Source organism: Chiloscyllium punctatum, chromosome 8 (assembly GCF_047496795.1).
Source record: "Chiloscyllium punctatum isolate Juve2018m chromosome 8, sChiPun1.3, whole genome shotgun sequence".
Taxonomy (NCBI): Eukaryota; Metazoa; Chordata; class Chondrichthyes; order Orectolobiformes; family Hemiscylliidae; genus Chiloscyllium; species Chiloscyllium punctatum.
This window is the reverse complement of record NC_092746.1, coordinates 134,469,809-134,493,784: the sequence shown is the minus strand read 5'-3', so window position 1 is coordinate 134,493,784 and position 23,976 is coordinate 134,469,809. Positions and strand designations below refer to the sequence as shown.

Here is a 23,976-nt window from a genome sequence, read left to right as displayed (position 1 = left end):
ACTAGAGAGAGAATAGGGCCCTCAAAGATCAGCAAGGCGGCCTTTATGTGGAGCCACAGAAAATGGGGGAGATAGTAAATGAATAGTTTGCATCAGTATTTACTGTGGAAAAGGATATGGAAGATATAGACTGTAGGGAAATAGATGGTGACATCTTGCAAAATGTCCAGATTATGGAGGAGGGAGTGCTGGATGCCTTGAAACGGTTAAAGGTGGATAAATCCCCAGGACCTGATCAGGTGTACCTGAGAACTCTGTGGGAAGCTAGAGAAGTGATTGCTGGGCCTCTTGCTGAGATATTTGTATCATCGATAGTCACAGGTGAGGTGCAGAAAGACTGGAGGTTGGCAAACGTGGTGCCACTGTTTACGTAGGGCGGTAAAGACAAGCCAGGGAACTATAGACCAGTGAGTCTGACCTCAGTGGTGGGCAAGTTGTTGGAGGGAATCCTGAGGAACAGGATGTACATGTATTTGGAAAGGCAAGGACTAATTCGGGATAGTCAACATGGCTTTGTGCGTGGGAAATCATGTCTCACAAACTTGATTGAGTTTTTTGAAGAAGTAACAAAGAAGATTGAGGAGGGCAGAGCAGTCGATGTGATCAATATGGACTTCAATAAGGTGGTCGACAAGGTCCCCCATGGGAGACTAATTAGCAAATCTCATGGAATACAGGGAGAACTAGCCATTTGGATACAGAACTGGCTCAAAGGTAGAAGGCGGACAGTGGTGACGGAGGGTTGTTTTTCAGACTGGAGGCCTGTGACCAGTGGAGGGCCACAAGGATCGGTGCTGAATCCTCTACTTTTTGACACTTACATAAATGATTTGGATGCAAGCATAAGAGGTACAGTTAGTAAGTTTGCAGATGACACCAAAATTGGAGGTGTAGTGGACAGCGAAGAAAGTTATCTCAGATTACAACAGGATCTTGACCAGCTGGGCCAATGGGCTGAGATGTGGCAGATGGAGTTTAATTCAGATAAATGCGAGGTGCTGCAATTTGGGAAAGCAAATCTTAGCAGGACTTATACACTTAATGGGAAGGTCCTAGGGAGTGTTGCTGAACAAAGAGACCTTGGAGTGCAGGTTCATAGCTCCTTGAAAGTGGAGTCGCAGGTAGATAGGATAGTGAAGAAGGCATTTGGTATGCTTTCCTTTATTGGTCAGAGTGGTGAGTACAGGAGTTGGGAGGTCATGTTGCAGCTGTACAGGACGTTGGTTAGGCCACTGTTGGAATATTGCGTGCAATTCTGGTCTGCTTCCTATCAGAAAGATGTTGTGAAACTTGAAAGTGTTCAGAAAAGATTTACAAGGATGTTGCCAGGATTGGAGGATCTGAGCTACAGGGAGAGGCTGAACAGGCTGGGGCTGTTTTCCCTGGAGTGTCCGAGGCTGAGGGGTGACCTTATAGAGATTTATAAAATTATGAGGGGCATGGATAGGACAAATAGACAAAGTCTTTTCCCTGGGGTCAGGGAGTCCAGAACTAGAGGGCATAGGTTTAGGGTGAGAGGGGAACGATATAAAAGAGACCTAAGGGGCAACGTTTTCACGCAGAGAGTGGTACGTGTATGGAATGAGCTGCCAGAGGATGTGGTGGAGGCTGGTACAATTGCAACATTTAAGAGGCATTTGGATGGGTACATGAATAGGAAGTTTTTGGAGGGATATGGACCGGGTGCTGGCAGGTGCGACTAGATTGGGTTGGAATATCTGTTCGCATGGACGGGTTGGACCGAAGGGCCTGTTTCCATGCTGTACATCTCTATGACTCTATGGCAAATGGGATTTATCCTCGGATCCTCTGGGAAGCCAGGGAGGAGATTGTAGAGCCTTTGGCTTTGATCTTTAAGTCATCATTGTCAACAGGAACAGTGCCAGAAGACTGGAGGATAGCAAATATGGTTCCCCTGTTCAAAAAGGGGAGTAGAGACAACCCTGGAAATTATAGTCCAGTGAGCCTTATTTCCGTTGTGGGTAAAGTGTTGGAAAGGGTTATAAGAGAGAGGATTTATAATAAACTAGAAACGAATAAGTTGATTCAGACTAGTCAGCACAGTTTTGTGAAGGGTAGGTCATGCCTCACAAATCTTATTGAGTTATTTGAGAAGGTGACCAAACAGATGGATGAGGGTAAAGCAATTGATATGGTGTGTATGGATTTCAGTTAGAGAGAAGAAGGTTGAAAAGTGATTTAATAGAGACATAAGATGATCAGAGGGTTGGATAGATTGGACAGTGAGAGCCTTTTTCCTCGGATGGTGATGGGTAGCGTGAGGGGACATAGCTTTAAATTGAGGGGTGATAGATATAGGACAGATGTCAGAGGGAGTTTCTTTACTCAGAGTAGTACGGGCATGGAACGCACTGCCTGCAGCAGCAGTAAACTCGCCAACTTTAAGGGCACTTAAATGGCCATTGGATAAACATATGGATGAGAATGGAATAGTGTAGGTTAGATAGGCTTCAGATTGGTTCCACAGGTCGGCGCAGGCCGAAGGGCCTGTACTGCGCTGGAATGTTCTGTGTTCCATTGTGCTGTGGAACAGAGCTGTGTTGTGAGATCTCCTCAGGGCAAGGGGCTCCATGCTGCAGGTGGGGCTTCACACAGAGCTCCCCCTGCAACCCTCCCCTGTCCCCCCCCCCCCCCATGGGGACTCCATCACAGAGACTGTATTCACACGGAGTGGGGTGGGTGGGCGAAGCTCAGAGTGGAGGAGCCCCATCAGGTGTTGACTAAGGCAGGCAGCTCAGTTTGGGGGAGCTAACATGTGATGGGGTTCTGTGTCAGGTGCTGATGATGTTGAATGGGGGCTGTGCCCTCAGTGGGTGCTGGGTTAATGGGGTGGGTGGGGGGTTGTCCTCATTGAGTGCTGGGTTAATGGGGGTGGGGGGGAGGGGGGGTGTCCTCAATGAGTGCTGGGTTAATGGGGGTGGGGGGGAGTGGGGGTGTCTTCACTGAGTGCTGGGTTAATGGGGGGGGGTGTCCTCACTGAGAGCTGGGTTAATGGGGCAGAGGGGGGGTGTCCCACTGAGTGCTAGATTAATGGGGGTGGGGGTGGGTGTCCTCACTGAGATCTGGGTTAATGGGGGGGCGGGGGGGGGGGGGAAGTGTCCTCACTGAGTGCTGGGTTAATGGGGGTGGGGGGGAGGGGGGTGTCCTCACTGAGTGCTGGGTTAATGGGGGGGGGTGTCCTCACTGAGAGCTGGGTTAATGGGGCAGAGGTGGGGTGTCCCACTGAGTGCTAGATTAATGGGGGTGGGGGGGGGAGGGGGGTGTCCTCACTGAGTGCTGGGTTAATGGGGGTGGGGGGGGGAGGGGGTGTCCTCACTGAGTGCTGGGTTAGCAGCTCCTCCAGCTGCCCAATGTTTTCAGGGAGAACCTCCTGATCTCTCTGACTCAGTGATTCTGCTGTTTCCTCCAGCCAGTCCTGTAGATGCTGCAAACCCTGTTGCTCCAAATGAAGGGACAACATTGCTGCTTCCACTCGATCTCCCTGGCAACTGGCCCAGCTCCTGACCTGCAACACAACCAGAGACACACACGAGATTTAACAAATTGTTTGAAAATGGAATTGTGATAAAATGAGGGGGGTGGAATTGTGGAGTAATGTGATGATCACGAGACGATTAATTCAAAGCCCTTTGTTTTCAAATCCAACAAAAACAAAATATTGAAGTTAACATTAATTAATAAACCTGGAAGATAAATCTGGTCTCTGTAAAGGTGACCAAAGTATTGAAATGTTCAACCAGCCAGGATCACACTGAATGTCAGAATCATAGAGTCCCTACAATGTGGAAGCAGGCCATTCAGCCCATCAAATCCATACTGACCCTTCAAAGAACAGACTACCCTTACCCTTTGTCTCTGCATTTCCCATGGTCAATCCACCCTAACCTGCACAGCTTTGGACTGTGGGAGGAAACCCACACAGACATGGGGAGAATGTGCAAACTCCAGACAGAGTGTTGCCCAAGGTTGGAATTGAACCTGGGTCCCTGGTGCTGTGAGGCCGCAATGCTAACCACTGAGCCACTGTGCTGGCCTACGCTGGCTCCATCACAGCCATGGCAGACTTAGTAGGCTGAATGGCCTACTCCTATGTTTCTATGTTTCTATCATTGTCCAGTCTGGTGTACATATGACTCCATATCGACAGCAATGCGTTTGATTTTTAACTGCCCCCTGAAATGCCCAATCAGGCCACCAGTTCAAGGGTAATTAGTGAAGGGCAGTAACTGACAGCTCAAACAGCGATGCCAACAACAAATGAAAGAACAAAGAATTTTAAGTTCTGTGGAGGTACCCGGATGTTTTATAAAAGGGACCACCAGATGACCATTGTGGACTTTCAAACATAGTTTCCCAAAGTAACCCTTCGAAATTACTTCACTTAGTTAATTGCTTGGGTTTGCTTAGTCATACAGCACAGAAACAGACTCTTTGGTTCAACGTGTCCATGCTTACCAGGTTTCCTCAACTGAACTAGTCGGGTTTGTCTGCATTTGGCCCATATCCCTCTAAAACTTTCCAATCCATGTACCTGTCCAAATGACTTTTAAATGTTCTAATTGTATCAGCCTCCACCACTTCCTCTGGCAGCTCATTCCATATACGTACCACCCTCTGTGTGAAAAGGTTGCCACTCAGATCTCTTTTAAATCTTTCCTCCCCTTAAACCTATTCCGTCTAGTTTTTAACTACCTTTACCCTGGGGAAAAGACCTTGGTAATTCAGCTATCCATGCTCCTCGTGATATTTGTAAACGGGCAGTACAGTAGCTCAGTAGTTAGCACTGCTGCCTCACAGCACTAGGGTCCCAGGTTCGATTCCAGCCTCGGGCAACTGGCTGTGTGGAGCTTGCACATTCTCCCGGTGTCTGCGTGGGTTTCCTCCCACAGTCCAAAGCTGTGCAGGCTGGGTGAATTGACCATGCTAAATTGCCCATAGTGTTAGGTGCATTAGTCAGAGGGAAATGGGTCTGGGTGTGTTACTCTTCAGAGGATCAGTGTAGACTGGTTGGGTCAAAGGGCCTGTTTCCACACTAGGGAATCTAATCATAAACCTCTGTCAAGTCACCTCAATCAAAGTCCCAGCCCATTTAAGAACATCCTTGCTTTCCAGTTTAATAACATCCTTCATGTAGCAGGGTGACCAGAATTGTATGCAGTAGTCCAAATCAATGTCTTGTACTCAGCCCTCTGACCAATGAAGGCAACCGTGTCAAATGTCTGCTTCATCAGCCTGTCTAACTGTGATGCCATACACCTTGTTCAATACCATTCCCCAGAGCCCTGCCATGAACTGTGTAAGACCTGCTCCAGCTTGCCCTACCAAAATGCAACACCTCGCATTTATCTGAATTAAACTCCATCCATCATTCCTTGGCCCAGTTGATCAAGACGTTGTATTCTTAGACAACCTGTCCACTACACCACCAATTTCAGTGTCGTCCCCAAACTTACTAACCGTTCCTCCTACATTCTCATCCTAGACATTGTACAAATGATGAACAACAATGAATCTAGCACCAATCCTTGTAGCACACTGATGAGAAATATTCATTTAGGCTCTTACCTATTTCCTGTGACTTCACTCATAGACTGCCTCATTGATCTTTAAGGGGCCCTATTCTCTCCCTCGTTACTCTTGTGCCCTTAACATACTTGTAGAAACTCTCTGCATTCTCCTTTACCTTATCTGCCAAAACTACCTGATGTTCCCTATTTGCCCTCCTGATTTCCATCTGAAGTAGAACATAGAACATAGAACAATACAGCACAGAACAGGCCCTTCAGCCCACGATGTTGTGCCGAACATTTGTCCTAGCTTAAGCAGCCATCCATGTACCTATCCAATTGCTGCTTAAAGGTCACCAATAATTCTGACTCTGCCACTCCCACAGGCAGCGGATTCCATGCCCCCACCACTCTCTGGGTAAAGAGCCTACCGCTGACATCCCCCCTATACCTTCCACCCTTCACCTTAAGTTTATGTCCCCTTATAACACTCTGTTGTACCCGGGGAAAAAGTCTCTGACTGTCTACTCTATCTATTCCCCTGATCATCTTATAAACCTCTATCAAGTCACCCCTCATCCTTCGCCGTTCCAATGAGAAAAGGCCTAGCACTCTCAACCTATCCTCGTACGACCTATTCTCCATTCCAGGCAACATCCTGGTAAATCTTCTCTGCACCCTCTCCAAAGCTTCCACATCTTTCCTAAAATGAAGCGACCAGAACTGCACACAGTACTCCAAATGTGGCCTTACCAAGGTCCTATACAGCTGCAACATTACCTCACAACTCTTGAATTCAATCCCTCTGCTAATGAACGCTAATACACCATCGGCCTTCTTACAAGCTCTATCCACCTGAGTGGCAACTTTCAAAGATCTATGAACATAGACTCCAAGATCCCTCTGCTCCTCCACCTTACTAAGAACCCTACCGTTAACCCTATATTCCGCATTCTTATTTGTCCTTCCAAAATGGACAACCTCACACTTGGCAGAGTTGAACTCCATCTGCCACTCCTCAGCCCAGCTCTGCATCATATCTAAGTCACTATCCACAACTCCACCAATCTTCGTATCGTCTGCAAATTTATTGACCCACCCTTCGACTCCCTCTTCCAAGTCATTAATAAAAATTACAAACAGCAGAGGACCCAGAACTGATCCCTGTGGAACTCCACTTGTAACTGGGCTCCAGGCTGAATATTTACCATCTACCACCACTCTCTGACTTCGACCGGAAAGCCAGTTTTCTATCCAATTGGCCAAATTTCCCTCTATCCCATGCCTCCTGACTTTCTGCATAAGCCTACCATGGGGAACCTGATCAAAAGCCTTACTAAAATCCATGTACACTACATCCACTGCTCTATCCTCATCCACATGCTTGGTCACCTCCTCAAAGAATTCAATAAGACTTGTAAGGCAAAACCTACCCCTCACAAATCCGTGCTGGCTGTCCTAATCAAGCAGTGTCTTTCCAGATACTCATAAATCCTATCCCTCAGTATCCTTTCCATTACTTTGCCTACCACAGAAGTAAGACTAACTGGCCTGTAATTCCCGGGGTTATCCCTATTCCCTTATTTGAACAGGGGCACAACATTCGCTACTCTCCAGTCCCCTGGTACCACGCCCGTTGACAGTGAAGATGAGAAGATCATTGCCAACGACTCTGCAATTTCCTCTTTTGCTTCCCACATAATCCTAAGATATATCCCGTCAGGCCCGGAGGACTTGTTTATCCTCAAGTTGTTCAAAATGCCCAACACATCTTCCTTCCTAACAAGTATCTCTTCTAGCTTATCAGTCTGTTTCACACTCTCCTCTTCAACAATACGGTCCCCCTTGTTTGTAAATACTGAAGAAAAGTACTCATTCAAGACCTCTCCTATCTCTTCCGACTCAATACACAGTCTCCCACTACTGTCCTTGATCGGACCTACCCTCATTCTCGTCATTCTCATGTTTCTCACATACGCATAAAATGCCTTGGGGTTATCCTTGATCCTATCCGCCAAAGATTTTTCATGCCCTCTCTTAGCTCTCATCCCTTTCTTCAGCTCCCTCCTGGCTATCCTGTATCCCTCCAACGCTCTGTCTGAACCTTGTTTCCTCAACCTTATGTAAGCCTCCTTCTTCCTCTTTACAAGACATTCAACCTCCCTCGTCAACCAAGGTTCCCTCACACGACCATCTCTTTCCTGCCTGACAGGTACATACATATCAAGGACACATCGTATCTGTTCCTTGAAAAAGTTCCACATTTCCACGACAGCCTATGCTCCCAAGTGTGATGTTACATGCCCTATATACTGAGGGAGTCACTTGATCCCAGCTGTCTATATCTGACATATACCTCCTAATTTTTCTTGACCAGAACCTCAATGTTTCTAGTCATCCAGAGTTCCCTACTCTTAGAACATAGAAAAATACAGTGTAGTACAGGCCCTTTGGCCCTTGATATTGCGCCGATCCAAGCCCACCTAACCTACACTAGCCCACTATCCTCCATATGCCTATCCATTGCCCGTTTAAATGCCAATTTTGTCCTTCACACTAACAGGAACAGGCTGTCCCTGAACTCTCATTATCTCACTTTTTAAACCTTTCCACTTGCTAGATGTCCCTTTACCCGAAAACAGCCTCCACCGATCAACTTTTGAAAGTTCCTGACTAAGACCATTAAAATTGACCTTGCCGCAATTTAGAACTTTAAGTTGTGGGCTGGACTTATCCTTTTCTGTAACTATTTTAAAACTAAAAGAAGTCTGGTCACTGGTCCCAAAGTGCATCCCCATTAATATCTCAGTCATTTGCTTTATTTCCCAACTGGAGGTCAGGGTTTTGCCCCATCTCTTCAATTTGGGCCATCTCCAAATTGATTGAGAGAAATATCCTGGACATACTTAACAAATTTGAGCTAAGTATAATTTATTAACCAACAGAAAGCAGCAAGTCAAAATAAATGGGTCTGGTTAGCAGGATTTAGTTAGCAGGGTTAGTCTGGTTAGTAGGGTTAGTTTGGTTAGCAGGGTTTAACTAGTGTAGTGCCACTGGGTTTGGTCCTTGGATCCCAACCTTTTTTTTCCACTTGAGGGACATGAGTGTCACTGGCTGGGTCATATTCATTGCCCGTCCCTAATTGCCCCTTGAGAAGGTTGGGGTGAGCTGTTTTCTTGAACCGCTGCAGTCCATGTGCTGTAGGTAGACCCACAATGTCCCTTAGTGAGGGAATTCCAGGATTCTGACCCGGTGACAGTGAAGGACCAGCAATATATTTCCAAGATAGGGTGGGCAGTGGAGGGGAACCTGCAGGGGGTGGTGTTCTGCTGCTATTGTCTTTCCAGATGGAAATGGTTCTGGGTTTGGAAGGTGCTGTCTAAGGGTCTTTGGTAAATTTCTGCAGAGCATCTTGTAGATAGTACACACTGCTGCTACTGAGCGTTGCTGGTGGAGGGAGTGGATGCTTGTGGATGTGGTGCCAATTAAGTGGCTGCTTTGTCCTGGATGGTGTCAAGCTTGAGTGTTGTTGGAGCTGCCTCCGTCCAGGGCAAGTGGGGATTATTCCATCTGATGAAGGGCTCTGATTCTCCTGCTCTTCAGATGCTGCCTGACCTGCTGTGCTTTTCCAGCAAGACACACCCAACAGTATTCCATCACATTCCTGACTTGTGCCTTGGAGATGATGGACAGGCTTTGGGGAGTCAGGAGGTGAATTATTTGCTGCAGTATTCCCAGCCTCTGACCTACTCTATGTTTATTTAGTGAAAACAAAAAATGATGAAAGTCACAGCAAGTCAGGCAGCATCCGTGGAGAGACAGCAAGATATCATTTCGGGAATGGATGACTTTGGAATGAAGGGTCATCTAGACTCGAAACACTAGAACATAGAACATAGAACAATACAGCACAGAACAGGCCCTTCGGCCCACGATGTTGTGCCGAACTTCTAACCTAGATTAAGCACCCATCCATGTACCTATCCAAATGCCGCTTAAAGGTCGCCAATGATTCTGACTCTACCACTCCCACGGGCAGTGCATTCCATGCCCCAATACTCTCTGGGTAAAGAACCCACCCCTGACATCTCCCCTAAACCTTCCACCCTTCACCTTAAATTTATGTCCCCTTGTAACACTCTGTTGTACCCGGGGAAAAAGTTTCTGACTGTCTACTCTATCTATTCCTCTGATCATCTTATAAACCTCTATCAAGTCACCCCTCATCCTTCGCCGTTCCAATGAGAAAAGGCCGAGAACGCTCAACCTATCCTCGTACGACCTACTCTCCATTCCAGGCAACATCCTGGTAAATCTTCTCTGCACCCTCTCCAAAGCTTCCACATCTTTCCTAAAGTGAGGCGACCAGAACTGCACACAGTACTCCAACTGTGGCCTAACCAAAGTCCTGTACAGCTGCAACATCACTTCACGACTCTTGAATTCAATCCCTCTGCTAATGAACGATAATACTCCATAGGCCTTCTTACAAACTCTATCCACCTGAGTGGCAACCTTCAAAGATCTATGTACATAGACCCCAAGATCCCTCTGTTCCTCCACCTGACTAAGAACCCTACCATTAACCCTGTATTCCCCATTCTTATTTGTTCTTCCAAAATGGACAACCTCACACTTGGCAGGGTTGAACTCCATCTGCCACTCCTCAGCCCAGCTCTGCATCATATCTAAGTCCCTCTGCAGCCGACAACAGCCCTCCTCACTGTCCACAACTCCACCTATCTTCGTATCATCTGCAAATTTACTGACCCACCCTTCGACTCCCTCATCTAAGTCATTGATAAAAATTACATACAGCAGAGGACCCAGAACTGATCCCTGCGGAACTCCACTTGTAACTGGACTCCATGCTGAATATTTACCATCTACCACCACTCTCTGACTTCGACCGGTTAGCCAGTTTTCTATCCAATTGGCCAAATTTCCCTCTATCCCATGCCTCCTGACTTTCCGCATAAGCCTACCATGGGGAACCTTATCAAATGCCTTACTAAAATCCATGTACACTACATCCACTGCTCTACCCTCATCCACATGCTTGGTCACCTCCTCGAAGAATTCAATAAGACTTGTAAGGCAAGACCTACCCTTCACAAATCCGTGCTGGCTGTTCCTAATCAAGCAGTGTCTTTCCAGATACTCGTAAATCCTATCCCTCAGTACCCTTTCCATTACTTTGCCTACCACAGAAGTAAGACTAACTGGCCTGTAATTCCCGGGGTTATCCCTATTCCCTTTTTTGAACAGGGGCACAACATTCGCTACTCTCCAGTCCCCTGGTACCACCCCCGTTGCCAGTGAAGACGAGAAGATCATTGCCAACGGTACTGCAATTTCCTCTCTTGCTTCCCACATAATCCTAGGATATATCCCGTCAGGCCCGGGGGACTTGTCTATCCTCAAGTTGTTCAAAATGTCCAACAAATCTTCCTTCCTAACAGGTATCTCTTCTAGCTTAACAGTCCGTTTCACACTCTCCTCTTCAACAATACGGTCCCTCTCGTTCGTAAATACTGAAGAGAAGTACTTGTTCAAGACCTCTCCTATCTCTTCCGACTCAATACACAGTCTCCCACTACTGTCCTTGATCGGACCTACCCTCGTTCTCGTCATTCTCAGGTTTCTCACATACGCATAAAATGCCTTGGAGTTATCCTTGATCCTATCCGCCAGGGATTTTTCATGCCCTCTCTTAGCTCTCCTAATCCCTTTCTTCAGGTCCCTTCTGGCTATCCTGTATCCCTCCAACGCTCTGTCTGAACCCTGTTTCCTCAACTAGCTTGATCTCTCTGCATGGATGCTGCCCTGACCTGCTGTGATTTTATTGTTTTCAGTATAGACTCGAGGAACTGCAATTATTTTCTCCTATATTTAGGTGGTGAGTCCAGTTGAGCTTCTGGTCAATGGTAACCCCAAGGATGTTGGTAGTAGGGAATCCAGTGATGGTGACACCATTGAATGTTAAGGGGAGATGATTAGATTGTCTCTTATTGGTGATGGTCATAGCCTGGCATTTGAGTGGTGTGAACATTACTTGTCATTTGTCAGCCCAAGCCTGGATATTGTCCAGACCTTGTTGCACTTGAACACAGACTGCCTCAGTGTCTGAGGTGATTTTCAACAGTGGTGTGTTTGAGGGTTATGGAGAGTGGGCAGGTTAGTGGAGTTGAGGCTGAGATGAAATCAGTCATAATCATATTAAATGCCTCACAAATTTGTTAGAGTTCTTTGATAAAGTGACCAGGAAGATTGATGAGGGTGGGGCGGTAGACCTAGTGCTGAATTTCAGTAAGGCCTTTTAAGGTTCAACATGGCAGGTAGCTCTGGAAGGTTAGACCTTATGGAATCCAGGGTGAGCTGGCAAATTGGATACCCAATTGGTTTGATGGTAGGACGCAGAGGGTAATAGTGGAAGGATGCTTGTCAGACTGGAGGCTTATGAGTAGTGGAGTCCCTCAGGGGTCAGTTTTGGGTCCATAGCTGTTTGTTACCTATATCAATGATTTGAATGAGAATGTCCAAGGCATTCATTAATTTGCTGTTGGCACTAAACTAGGCAGCATTGTGGACAGTGAGGAAGGTTATCAGAAATTGCAGCAAGACCTTGACCAGCTGGCAAAGTGGGCTGAGAAATGGCAAATGGAGTTTAATATAGATAGGTGTGAGGTGTTGCATTTTGGAAAGTCAAATCAAGGTAGGAATTTCAGGGTGAATGGTAGGACCTTAAGGAGTGTCATGGAACAGAGGGACCTTGGAGTTCAGGTTCACGGTTCTCTGAAAGTGGTGTCTCAGGTAGACAGGGCAGTGATGAAGGCTTTGGGCACACTGGCTCTCATCAGTCAGGTCATTGAGTATAGAAGTTGGGAAGTTATGTTGCTGTTATCCAGGATGTTGGTGAGACCACGCTTGGGGTATTGCATTCAGTTTTGGTCACCTTGCTATAGGAAGGATGTTATTAAACTGGAAAGAAACCAGAAGCAATTTACAAGGATGATGCCTGGACTCCATGGTCTCAGTTATAGGGAGAGGTTGAACAAGCTAGAATGTTTGTCTTTGGAGCATAGGAGACTGAGAGGGGACCTTTCAGAGGTGTATACGATTACGAGAGGCATGGACAGGGTAAATGCACTCAGTCCTTTTCCCAGGGTTGGGAAATGGAGGACAAGAGGGCATAAAAGGGAACCTGAGAGGCAACTTTCTTACACAGAGGGTGATATGCATATGGAATGAGCTGCCAGTGGAAGTGGTGGAGGCATATACATTAATAACATTTAAAATGCATTTAGACAAATGCGTGGATAGGAAAGGAGCCAAGTGCAGGGAAATGAGGTTAGTGTGAGCAGACATTTTGGTCGGCATAGACCAGTTTGGGCCAAAGGGCCTGTCTCCATGCTGTAGGACTCCATCAGTCGTTATGACTATGAAATGGGGTAGCAGGCCTTCAGGGGCTGAATGGCCTCCTCTTGCTTTTAGTTTTTAGATTACTTACAATGTGGAAACAGGCCCTTCGGCCCAACAAGTCCACACCGACTCTCTCCAAAGAGCAAACCACGCAGACCCATTCCCCTACACCTACCCCTTCACCTAACATTATAGGCAATAACGTGGCCAATTCACCTAACCTGCACATTTTTGGACTGTGGGAGGAAACCCATGCAGACACGGGGAGAATGTGCAAACTCCACAGAGACAGTTGCCTGAGGTGGGAATTGAACTTGGGTCTCTGGCGCTGTGAGACAGCAGTGCTAACCACTGTGCCACCATGCTGCCCAGAAAAAAAGTAGTCGGAAGGGCGCACCCGGATCTTTCATTTCTCCTGTTTGACGGTCTCTGACGAGGAGGTGCTGCTCTGGAAAAAATGAATCTTGCACCATGCTTCGGACTCACCTCATCCCATCGTGTTTGTACCATGTTGATCCAGGATTGGATGATGCTGACTGATTCCGGATTACAGGAAGTCAGGATCTCATTCCCAAGGGCAATGACAGACTCCAGAGCTGGATACTCATGCTCCAGACTGTCAACGGCCTCCTGAAACAGGTATCAGAACATCAGCTCCCTCCATCCTGCTCACCCTCCCCTACTCCCCACTAATTTACACCACCCTCTTCCCTCCCTCCCCCATCACTCTCTGCTTCCCTCCCTCTCCCCTCACCCCCCACCTCGCTCCCTTTCCCCTTACCCTCCACCTCCTTCCCTCTCCCCCTCACTCCCACCTCCCTCAACTCCCACCTCCCTCAACTCCCACCTCCCTCACCCTCACTTCCCTCCCTCTCCCCTCAACCCTCCAGCTCCCTCCCTCTCCCCTCATCCTCCCCTCACCCCCCACCTCCCTCCCTCTCCCCTCACCCCCCCACCTCCCTCTCCCCTCACACCCACCTCCCTCCCTCTCTCCTCACCTCCCCCCTCCCTCTCCCCTTACCCCCACCTCCCTCCCTCTCCCCCTCACCCCACCACCTCCCTCTCCCCTCACCCTCCCACCTCCCTCCCCCTCACCCTCCCACCTCCCTCCCCCTCACCCTCCACCTCCCTCCCCCCTCACCCTCCACCTCTCTCCCCCCTCACCCCCCAACCTCCCTCCTTCCCCCCCCACCCCCCCACCTCCCTCTCCCCTCACCCCCACCTCCCTCCCTCCCTCTCCCTCTCTTCTCCCCCTCCACTTCCCAGCCTCCCCCCCAGCCTCTTCACTGAATCCCAATCCTCCCTCTCGGTGCTGCCCTGTTCCCTCCCTCTGTAACCTTGACCCTCCCCTCGATCTAACCCACCTGGTGCTGGTGTTTAAATTCCAGCAGAGCTTCCTGCTCCTGCAGGATGTGTCCACCTGTCAGCTTCCTCTCGGTCTGTGTCAGGTGACCCAACAAAGTCTGAACCAAGGACTGAAAATGCTCAGCCTAACAGCAGAGAATGTGGATTCAGTTTCATGGAGAACAACTTGGTCAAGCCTTGGAAAACACTTAAAATAAAACTGCAGAATTCCAGCGCGGCTCTGTGCCCGGCTCTCCCAGTCACCAGGAGGTTCTGCCAGCTCTGTGTTAATGTCTCACTCTGCCCATGAATGTGTCGATTACAAATTCATCTGGTAATCCCCTGGCTGCCTCCCATCATTGTCCATCCAGGAGAGTATTTATAATAAAGTTGATGAATTAACTGCGCAAACAGCTACTAATAAATATAATGCAATTGGGATCACAGAGACCTGGCTCCAGGGTGACCAAGGCTGGGAACTGGACATCCAGGTTTATTCAATTTTCAGGAAAGACAGACAGAAAGGGGTGAGGTAGTGTGGCTGGTTAAGGAGGAGATTAACACAATAATAACCGAGGACATTAGCCTGGACAATGGGTGGAGCTGCAGAACACCAAAGGGATAAAGATGTTAGTGGGAGTTGTGTACAGACCACCAGTTGGTGTAATATTGGGGATTATATCTAGCAGGGAAGTAGAGATGTATGCAGTAAGATTACAGCAGTTATTATGGGTGACTTCAATCTACATATTGCTACCAGTTTGTCAGTTCAATCAATGTGATGGTGGATGTATGATGGATGGTTTCTGTGACCAATATGTCAAGGAACTGACCAGAGAGCTGGCCACCCTAGACTGGGTGTTAAGTAATGAGAGAGGATTAATTAGCAATGCTGTGGTGTGAGATCCTTTGGGAACAGTGATCATAATATGGTAGAATTCTTCATTAAGGTGGAGAGTGACACAATCAAAGCTGAACCTAGGGTCCTGAACTTAAAGAAAACGAACTTTGATGGTATGAGGTAAGGATTGGCAAGAATAAACTGGTCAGGATCCTTCAGGGGTTGCTAGTGGATGGGCAATGGCAGATAGTTAAAGAACACACAGATTTACTGCAACAATTGTACATTGCAGTCTGGTGTAAGAGTAAAACAGGGAAGGTGGCTCACCCATCGCTAACAAGCTCAGAAAATGCTGACAACCTGTGTACTGGGAGAAATTTAAAATTCAGCAGAGGAGGGAGGACAAAGGGTTTAATTTGGAAAGGGAAGGTAGAATATGAAGGTAAGCTGCAGAAAATCAATGGCAAAAGCTTCTATAGAAACGTGAAAAGAAAAAGACTGGTGAAGACAAATGTAGGTTCCTTGCAGGTGGCATCAGGTGAATTCATAATGGACAATAAAGAGATAGCAGAGCCAGTTCAACAAATACTTTGGATCTGTCTTCATTAAGGAGGACTTAAATAACTTTCCAGAACTACAAGAGGACAGGGGCTCAAGCCTGAAGGAGGAACTGAAGGAAATCCTATTAGTCAGGAATTGGTTTTGGGGAAATTGATGAGATTAAAATCCAATAAGTCCCCAGGGCCTGATACTCTGTATCCCAGAACACTTAAGGAAGTGGCCCGAGAAATAGCAGATGCGTTGGTAATTATTTTCCAACATATAGACTGTGGAAGAGTTCCAATGGATTGGAGGGTAGCTAATGTAACTCCACTCTTTAAAAAGGAACGGGGAGAGAAAATGGGGAATTATAGACTAGTTAGCCTGACATCAGTGGTGGGGAAAATGCTGGAGTCAATCATTAAGGATGTAATAACTGAGCATTAAGAAAGCAGTAACAGAATCGGTGCTAGTTGGTATGGATTCACTAAAGGGAAATCATGATTGACAAATCTTCTGGAATTTTTGAGGATGTGACCAGTCAAGTGGACAAGAGGAAATCAGTAGATGTTATGTATCTGGACTTTGACAAGGTTCCACCCAAGAGATTAGTATGGAGAATTAAAGCTCATGGTATCAGAGATAATGTACTGACATGGATAGAAAACTGATTGGCAGACAGGAGGCAGAGAGTTGGAATAAACAGGTCCTTTTCAGAGCGGTAGGCAGTGATGAGTAGAGTACAACAGGGTTCAGTGCTGGGACCCCAGCTGTTCACAATATACATGAATGACTTGGTAAAGGAATTGAGTGCAATTTCTCCAAATGTGCAGATGACACTAAGCTGGGTGGCAGTGTGCGCTGGGAGGAGGATGCTTGGAGGTTGCAGGGTGACTTGGACAGACTGGCTGCATGGGCAAATACTTGGCAAATGCAATATGATGCTGATAGATGTGACAATATTCTCTATGGAGAGCTTGCATCCAGGAAGAAACCTACTGGGCATCCCCAACGATGTCTGCATGAGGGATATGAAGGCGCTTGATATCATAGAACATGGTGAAGTACAGCACAGAACAGGCCCTTTGGCCCATGATGTTGTGCTGAGACTTAATCCTAATGTAAAATATAGTAACTTAACCTATGCACCCCTCAACTCACTGCTATCCATGTGCATGTCCAGCAGTCACTTAAATATCCCCAATGACTCTGTTTCCACCACCACAGCTGGCAATGCATTCCATGCATTCACAACTCTCTGTGTAAAGAACCTCTGATGTCTCCTTTATACCTTCCTCCTAATATCTTCAAGCTAAGACTTCTCGCACTAGTCAATCCTGCCCTGGGGAAATGTCTCTGGCTATTGACTCTATCTATTCCTCTCATTACTTTGTACATCTCGATCAGGTCTCTTCTCTTCCTCCTTCTCTCCAGAGAGAAAACTCCGAGCTTAGTCAACCTCTCTTCATAAGGCAAGCCGTCCAGTCCAGGCAGCATCCTGGTAAACCTTCTTTGTACCCTCTGCAAAGCCTCTGTGTCTTTCCTATAGTTGGGTGAGTAGAACTGGACAAAGTATTCCAAGTGTGGTCTCACCAGGGACTTGTAGAGCTGCAGCAAAACCTCGTGGCTCTTAAATTTGATCCCCCTGTTAATGAAAGCCAAAACACCATAAGCTTTCTGAACAACCTATCCACTTGGGTGGCAACTTTGAAGGATCGATGTACTTTCACACCCAGATCCCTCTGTTCCCTCACACTGCCAAGAATCCTGTCTTTAATCCTATATTCAGCATTCGAGTACGATCTTCCAAAATGCATCACTTCGCATTTACCCAGGTTGAACTCCATCTGCCATTTCTCAGCCCAGCTCTGCGTCCTGTCTATGTCACGCTGCAGCTTGCAGTAGCCCTTTTTCCTAATTGACACCTCCAACCTTTGTGTCATCAGCAAACCTCCTCAACCTCCTCATCCAAGTCATTTATAAAAACTACAGAGCAGAGGCCCCAAGAACAGAGCCCTGCAGGACCCCACTCAACACTGTCCTCCAGGCAGAATACTTTCCATCGACAACCACACTCTGCCTCTGTCAGCCAACAATTCTGAATCCAGATCGCTAAATCTCCCTGTATCCCATACTTCCTTGATGAAGTCCACATACACCACATCCACTGCTCGACCATTGTCGACCTGTCTTGACACCTCCTCAAAGAACTCAATAAGATTTGTGAGGCATGATCTACCCCTCACAAAGCCATGCTGACTGCCTTTAATCACACTATGCTTTGCCACTACAGCATTGGACTCTGCAGTCACAAGCGACGTTGCTTCAGGGAAGCAGAAAGCTAGAACAATGAGTATAGAACCCATGGTCAGCCATGACTGAAAACACCTCACTATCTACTTTGGTCACAAAACAGGAAGGCAGATTATGATCTGAATGGTGGCAGTTTAGGAAAAGGTGAGGTGCAATGAGACCTGGGTGTCATGGTGGAACAGTTGCTGAAGGTTGGTATGCGGGTACAGCGCGGAGCGAGGAAGGCTAATGGCATGTTCTCCATCACAGCGAGACGATTGGAGTATCGGAGTAAGGATGTCTTGCTGCAGTTACACAAGGCCTTGGTGAGGCCACACCTTGAGTATTGTGTACAGTTTTGGTCTCCTAGTCTGAGGAAAGATGTTCTTGCTATTGAGGGAGTTCAGTGAAGGTTCACCAGACTGATTCCCGGGATGGTAGGACTGACATATGAGGAAAAACTGGATAGATTGGGCTCCTACTCACAGGAATGTAGAAGAGCGAGGGAGAAACATATAAAATTGTGATGGGACTGTCCAGGCTAGATATGAGAAGAATGTTCTTGATGTTGGGGAGGTCCAGAACAAGGGGTCACAGTCTAAGAATAAGGGGCAAGCCATTTAGGACTGAGGTGAGGAAGAATTTCTTCACCCAGAGAGTTAGGAACCTGTGGAATTCTCTCACAAAGGAAGCTGTTGGGGCCAGTTCATTCGATGCATTCAAGAGGGAGCTGGACATGGTCCTTGTGGCTAAAGGGGTATGGGGAGAGGGTGGGAATGGGATACTGAGACTGCATGATCAGTCATGATCATATTGAATGGTGGTACAGGCTCAAAGGGCTGATTGGCCTCTTCCTGCACCAATTTTCTATGTTTCCAAACCATGAGATACAAACAAGTGAACAATTCACCGTTCCCTCCAGTACTAGGCCCTTTGAAAGTAGACAGATTTGTCACTGCATTGTGAATATGTCACATTGAGGAATACTGCAAGAAGCAGATCGATATTATCAAACAGCATGAGATAACATGAAGGAGCAGATAAATCAGGTCTGAACATCCCTGACTCCAATCAGGCCTAAAGCAGACCACATCCTCCCCAGACCTTGGTACAAAAAAAAGCTACAGCAGAATTCCAGTCCCTTAAGGCATCTGATATATATTGTTGCTCAACAATGAGCCCCCTCAGTCACCATCACGCTCCTCAGGGTTACACTTGTTGACAATGTGAAAAGGTGATGGTTGACACCAGGTTCCTACCTGACACAGTGCAGCTTCAAGCAGAGACTGCTTCAAGACGGAGATGTTGCACACGTGCTCCCACTGTTTATTCAGTTCCTCCATCTGAGCTTTCAGCCAGACACAGTTGACACCTGTGTTTTTGTTCAGCTCCCTGAACGTACGTTTCAAAGCCCTCACACAACTGGCCCGTTTGCCCAACTCCTTCTGAAAGACCTGCAGATGGACCCAGACAGAACTGAATCTGAAACTTTAGCTGTTTATCAACCAGAAATAAGTCTTAATATTCACAGCACTCATCTGACCATGAGCTAAAAGCATGATAGAAAGTACAACAGAAATAGATAAAAAGTCCAGTTCCTAAATGATTCGCGTGGCTTTGACTGAAGTGATTATTGACTCTGGGAGTCGGGGACTTTGTGAAACAGCAGCTGACATTTTGAAATTCTGACAGTGATTTCAGACAAAGAAATAAAGTGGCAATGTTGCTATGGCCTGATGATTCCTGGAGGCTTCCACTTGGCATCTATTGGCAGCTTACAATGTTCATCGTTTTTAACAGGTTTTAAGACAAAATTCTGCCTTCAAAAATAAGTCAATGGCACAGGGAAACTTTTTAAAAATTATTTCTGGGACATGCATTTATTGCCCGTCCCTAGTTACCCCTTGACAAGGTGGGGGTGAGCTGCCTTCTTGAACCACTGCAGTCCATGTGCTGTGGGTAGATCCACAATGTCATTAAGGAGGGAATTCCAGGATTTTGACCCAGTGACACTGAAGGAATGGCAATGTCATAGTGGAAGGAGTCCATCAACACAATATGGTGAGCAGTAGTGTGTATTTGAATGAGACTGCAGCTACTCTGGCGAGGAGTCGATTAGTAAATTTGCAAATGACAGTAGGGTCAGCAGAGTCAGGTAGTGCTGAAGGATGTTGCAGGTTATAGAGGGACATTGATAAGCTGCAGAGCTGGGCTGAGACGTGGTAAATAGAGTTTAGTGTGGTAAAGTGTGAGGTAGTTCACTTTGGAAGAAGTAACAGGAATGCAGAGTACTGGACTAATGGTAAAATTCTTGGCAGTGTAGATGAGCAGAGAGATCTCAGTGTCCAGGTGTGTAAATCCCTGAAAGTTGTGACCTAGTTTGATAGGGCAAAAGAAGACAGATGGTGTGTTGGTGTTTATTGGTAGTGGGATAGAGTTTCGGAGCCATGAAGTCATGTTGCAGCTGTACAAAACTCTGGTGCGGCCACATTTAGAGTATTGCATACAGTTCTGGTCACCGCATTATAGGAAGGATGTGGAAGCTTCGGAAAGGGTTCAGAGGAGATTTGCCAGGATGTTGCCTGGTATGAGGGGATGGTCTTATGAGGAAAGGATGAGGGGACTGAGACTGTTTTCGTTAGTGAGAAGAAGGTTGAGAGGTGACTTAATAGAGACATACAAGATAATCAGAGGGTTAGATAGGGTGACAGGGAGAGCCTTTTTCCAAGTATGGGGACGGCAAACACGAGGGGGCATAGCTTTAAATTGAGGGGTGATAGATATAGGACAGATGTCAGAGGTAGTTTCTTTACTCAGAGTAGGAGGGACGTGAAAAGCACTGCCTGCAACAGTAATAGACTTGCTAACTTTAAGGGCTTTTAAATGATCATTGGATAAACATATGGATGAAAATGGAATAATATAGGTTAGATGGGCTTCAGAATGGTTCCACAGGTGAGCGCAACATTGAGGGCAGAAGGGCCTGTACTGCGCTGTAATGCTCTGTTCTATGAATTAACTGTGGACAGATGTGGGGAGGTTTGTTGATCAGTTCTTTGGCATGGAGAGGGAGCAAATGTGTTGGAGGGTGAGTTGAAGGAGGGGTTGAGGGAGGTGGGAGATTGGCTGGGTGTTTGGGAGGAGAAGTTGGGAAAGGGGTCAGGTATTTAGGGTGGGGGAGGGGGTATGATGTGTATCTGGATGATAAATTCAGACAATGAGTGCCCCCTTATGAATATATGGACGGCACGGTGGCACAGTGGTTAGCACTGCTGTCTCACAGCGCCAGAGACCCGGGTTCAATTCCCGCCTCAGGCAACTGACTGTGTGGAGTTTGCACGTTCTCCCCGTGTCTGCGTGGGTTTTCTCCGGGTGCTCCGGTTTCCTCCCACAGTCCAAAAATGTGCAGGTCAGGTGAATTGGCCAATCTAAATTGCCCATAGTGAAGGGGTAAATGCAGGGGAATGGGTCTGGGTGGGTTGCACTTTGGCGGGTCAGTATGGACTTGTTGGGCCGAAGGGCCTGTTTCCACACTGTAAGTAATCTAATATATAAAAGCCCAGTTCAGGGGAAACTGTTTGCAGGAGTTAGAGATTAGGATGGGGGATTTCCCTAGAGCTGTTTTTGGGAGATTTAAATTTGTGATGGATCTTCCCCATGGAATTGCCAAGCCCACAGTGTCTCTGAGCTTGGACAGTGAGCTCCATTGACTAACAGTGTGTATGGACAGGATGGAAACAGCAGAGCCATGAAGCGATGGATACACAATAAAAACATGAACAGTTCGTTACCTTGTGTTTCTCAACGAACGTTTTGACAGATTGGACATCACCATTTACTCGGGCTTGCTCATTCAGTGTTACCTCTGCCCTGTACAACCAGTCCAACACCACCTGCAGAGATTCAGTCAATCTACCCGAAGACAATAAAACTTCTTCAATCATGGACTGCCTGTAAAACAAGATAATACCCGTCAAGAATCAATGGAAACAACCAGCTACAGGGTCAGTGCTGAGGGAGTACCGCACTGTCGGAGGGTCGGTGCTGAGGGAATGGGCACTGTCCGAGGGTCAGTGCAGACGGAGTGGGCATTGTCAGAAGGTCAGTGCTGAGGGAGCGCTGCACTGTCCGAGGGTCAGTGTTGAGCAAGCATTACACTGTTGCAGGGTCAGTGCTGAGGGATGCCGCACTGTCGGAGGGTCAATGTAAGTCAGTGTTGGAGATCTTGTGGTGCCTGTTGAGGGGCACTGAAGACAACATTTATCCCTGAATCAAGAGAATTGAAATCATTATCAGCACAAACAAAAATGACAGTATTTCCAACAAGGATACAGGACATTCAAACAAGAAAGTCCTTCTCGTTAGTAATGCTTATTTTATTGCCATGTGGGACATCAGCATCCTTGGCTGGGCCAGCATTTACTGTCCAGGAACCTATTCCGTTTTGTTTGAGAGACTGCGGGACTCCTGGAGGGTGTGCGGAAAATTGCTTTTCCTGGGGTGGCCTCGAACAGGAGAGGGGTCACTGGCTGTTTTTTGTCATTGACAATAATCTAGACGTTTGAAATTCTTGAGGTTGAGTGATTTTAGAGGGTCAGGAGGAAATCTGATTGGGCTCAAAAGTAAGAATGGTGTCTCATTGAGAGAAGAGATTTTTTTTTCAAAGTATTTAAGGGGCTGAGTAAGCTCAGACCGACAGGAGGGTTTGCCTTACAGTCTGTAGGTTATCAATCTGAGACAATGAAGGATCTCAGCTTTGCTCGTGTATATGGAAGAGTACATCATAGTTTTATCATCGAATCTCTACATTGTGCAAACAGGCCATTTGGCCTAACAAGTCCACACCGACCCTCCGAAGAGTAACCCAGCCAGACCCATTCTTCTACCCTATTAGTCCCTTGCGCGGGCGGACCTAGAGTCAGGGGATGTAGAGTCAGTGTGGATAGAGCTTCGAAACACTAAGGGTAAAAAGACCCTCATGGGAGTCATCTACAGGCCCCCAAACAGTAGTCTGGATGTTGGAGGTAAGTTGAATCAGGAGCTGAAATTGGCTTGTCGCAAAGACGTTACTACAGTTGTTATGGGGGATTTTAACATGCAGGTAGACTGGGAGAATCAGGATGGTATCGGGCCTCAAGAAAGAGACTTTGTGGAGTGCCTCAGAGATGGATTTTTAGAGCAGCTGGTGCTGGAGCCGACCAGGGATAAGGCGATTCTGGATCTGGTATTGTGTAACGAACCAGAATTGGTCAGTGACCTCGAAGTGAAGGAGCCATTGGGAAGTAGTCACCATAATACAATAAGCTTCAATCTGCAATTTGAGAGGGAGAGGGTACAATCGGAAGTGACAATATTTCAGTTGAATAAAGGGAAATATGGAGCTATGAGGGAGGAGCAGGTCAAAGTTCAATGGTTCAATACCTTAACAGGGAAGACCGTGGAGGAACAATGGCGGATATTTCTGTGTATAATGCAGAAGATGCAGGATCAGTTCATTCCTAAAAGGAAGAAAGATCCCAGGAGGAGACATGGGCGGCCGTGGCTGACAAGGGAAGTAAAGAAACATATAAGGTTAAAAGAGAAAAAGTATAACTTAGCGAAGATAAGCGGGAAAACGGAGGACTGGGAAGCTTTTAAAGAACAACAGAGGATTAGTAAGAAGGAAATACGCAGAGAAAAAATGAGGTACGAAGGTAAACTGGCCAAGAATATAAAGGAGGATAGTAAAAGCTTTTTTAGGTATGTCCAAGGCAAAAAAATGGTTAGGACAAAAATTGGGCCCTTGAAGACAGAAGCAGGGGAATATATTACTGGGAACGAAGAAATGGCAGAGGAATTAAATGGGTACTTCAGATCTGTGTTCACTGGGGAAGACACAAGCAATCTCCCTGAGGGAACAGTGGCTGAAGGACCTGAACTGAAGGGAATTTATATTTGCCAGGATTTGGTGTTGGAGAGACTGTTAGGTCTGAAGGTTGATAAGTCTCCGGGACCTGATGGCCTGCATCC

At 46.9% G+C, this 23,976-nt stretch overlaps 1 protein-coding gene across 13 annotated transcripts in view; it reads right to left on the bottom strand.

Annotated features, from left to right (window-relative positions):
• The window catches only part of macf1b (microtubule actin crosslinking factor 1b), a 228,923-nt gene that overhangs the window by 36,153 nt on the left and 168,794 nt on the right, over nucleotides 1-23,976 (bottom strand). For 12 of the 13 annotated variants that reach the window (XM_072576569.1, XM_072576570.1, XM_072576562.1 and 9 more), the window contains 5 exons: nucleotides 21,759-21,918; nucleotides 19,227-19,421; nucleotides 14,315-14,440; nucleotides 13,437-13,580; nucleotides 3,338-3,526 (listed from right to left, as the gene is read on the bottom strand). In XM_072576569.1, coding sequence (XP_072432670.1) covers nucleotides 3,338-3,526; nucleotides 13,437-13,580; nucleotides 14,315-14,440; nucleotides 19,227-19,421; nucleotides 21,759-21,918 — 814 coding nt within the window. The remainder of the gene's footprint in view (nucleotides 1-3,337; nucleotides 3,527-13,436; nucleotides 13,581-14,314; nucleotides 14,441-19,226; nucleotides 19,422-21,758; nucleotides 21,919-23,976) is intronic. The other variant, XM_072576571.1, reaches the window with a different exon arrangement.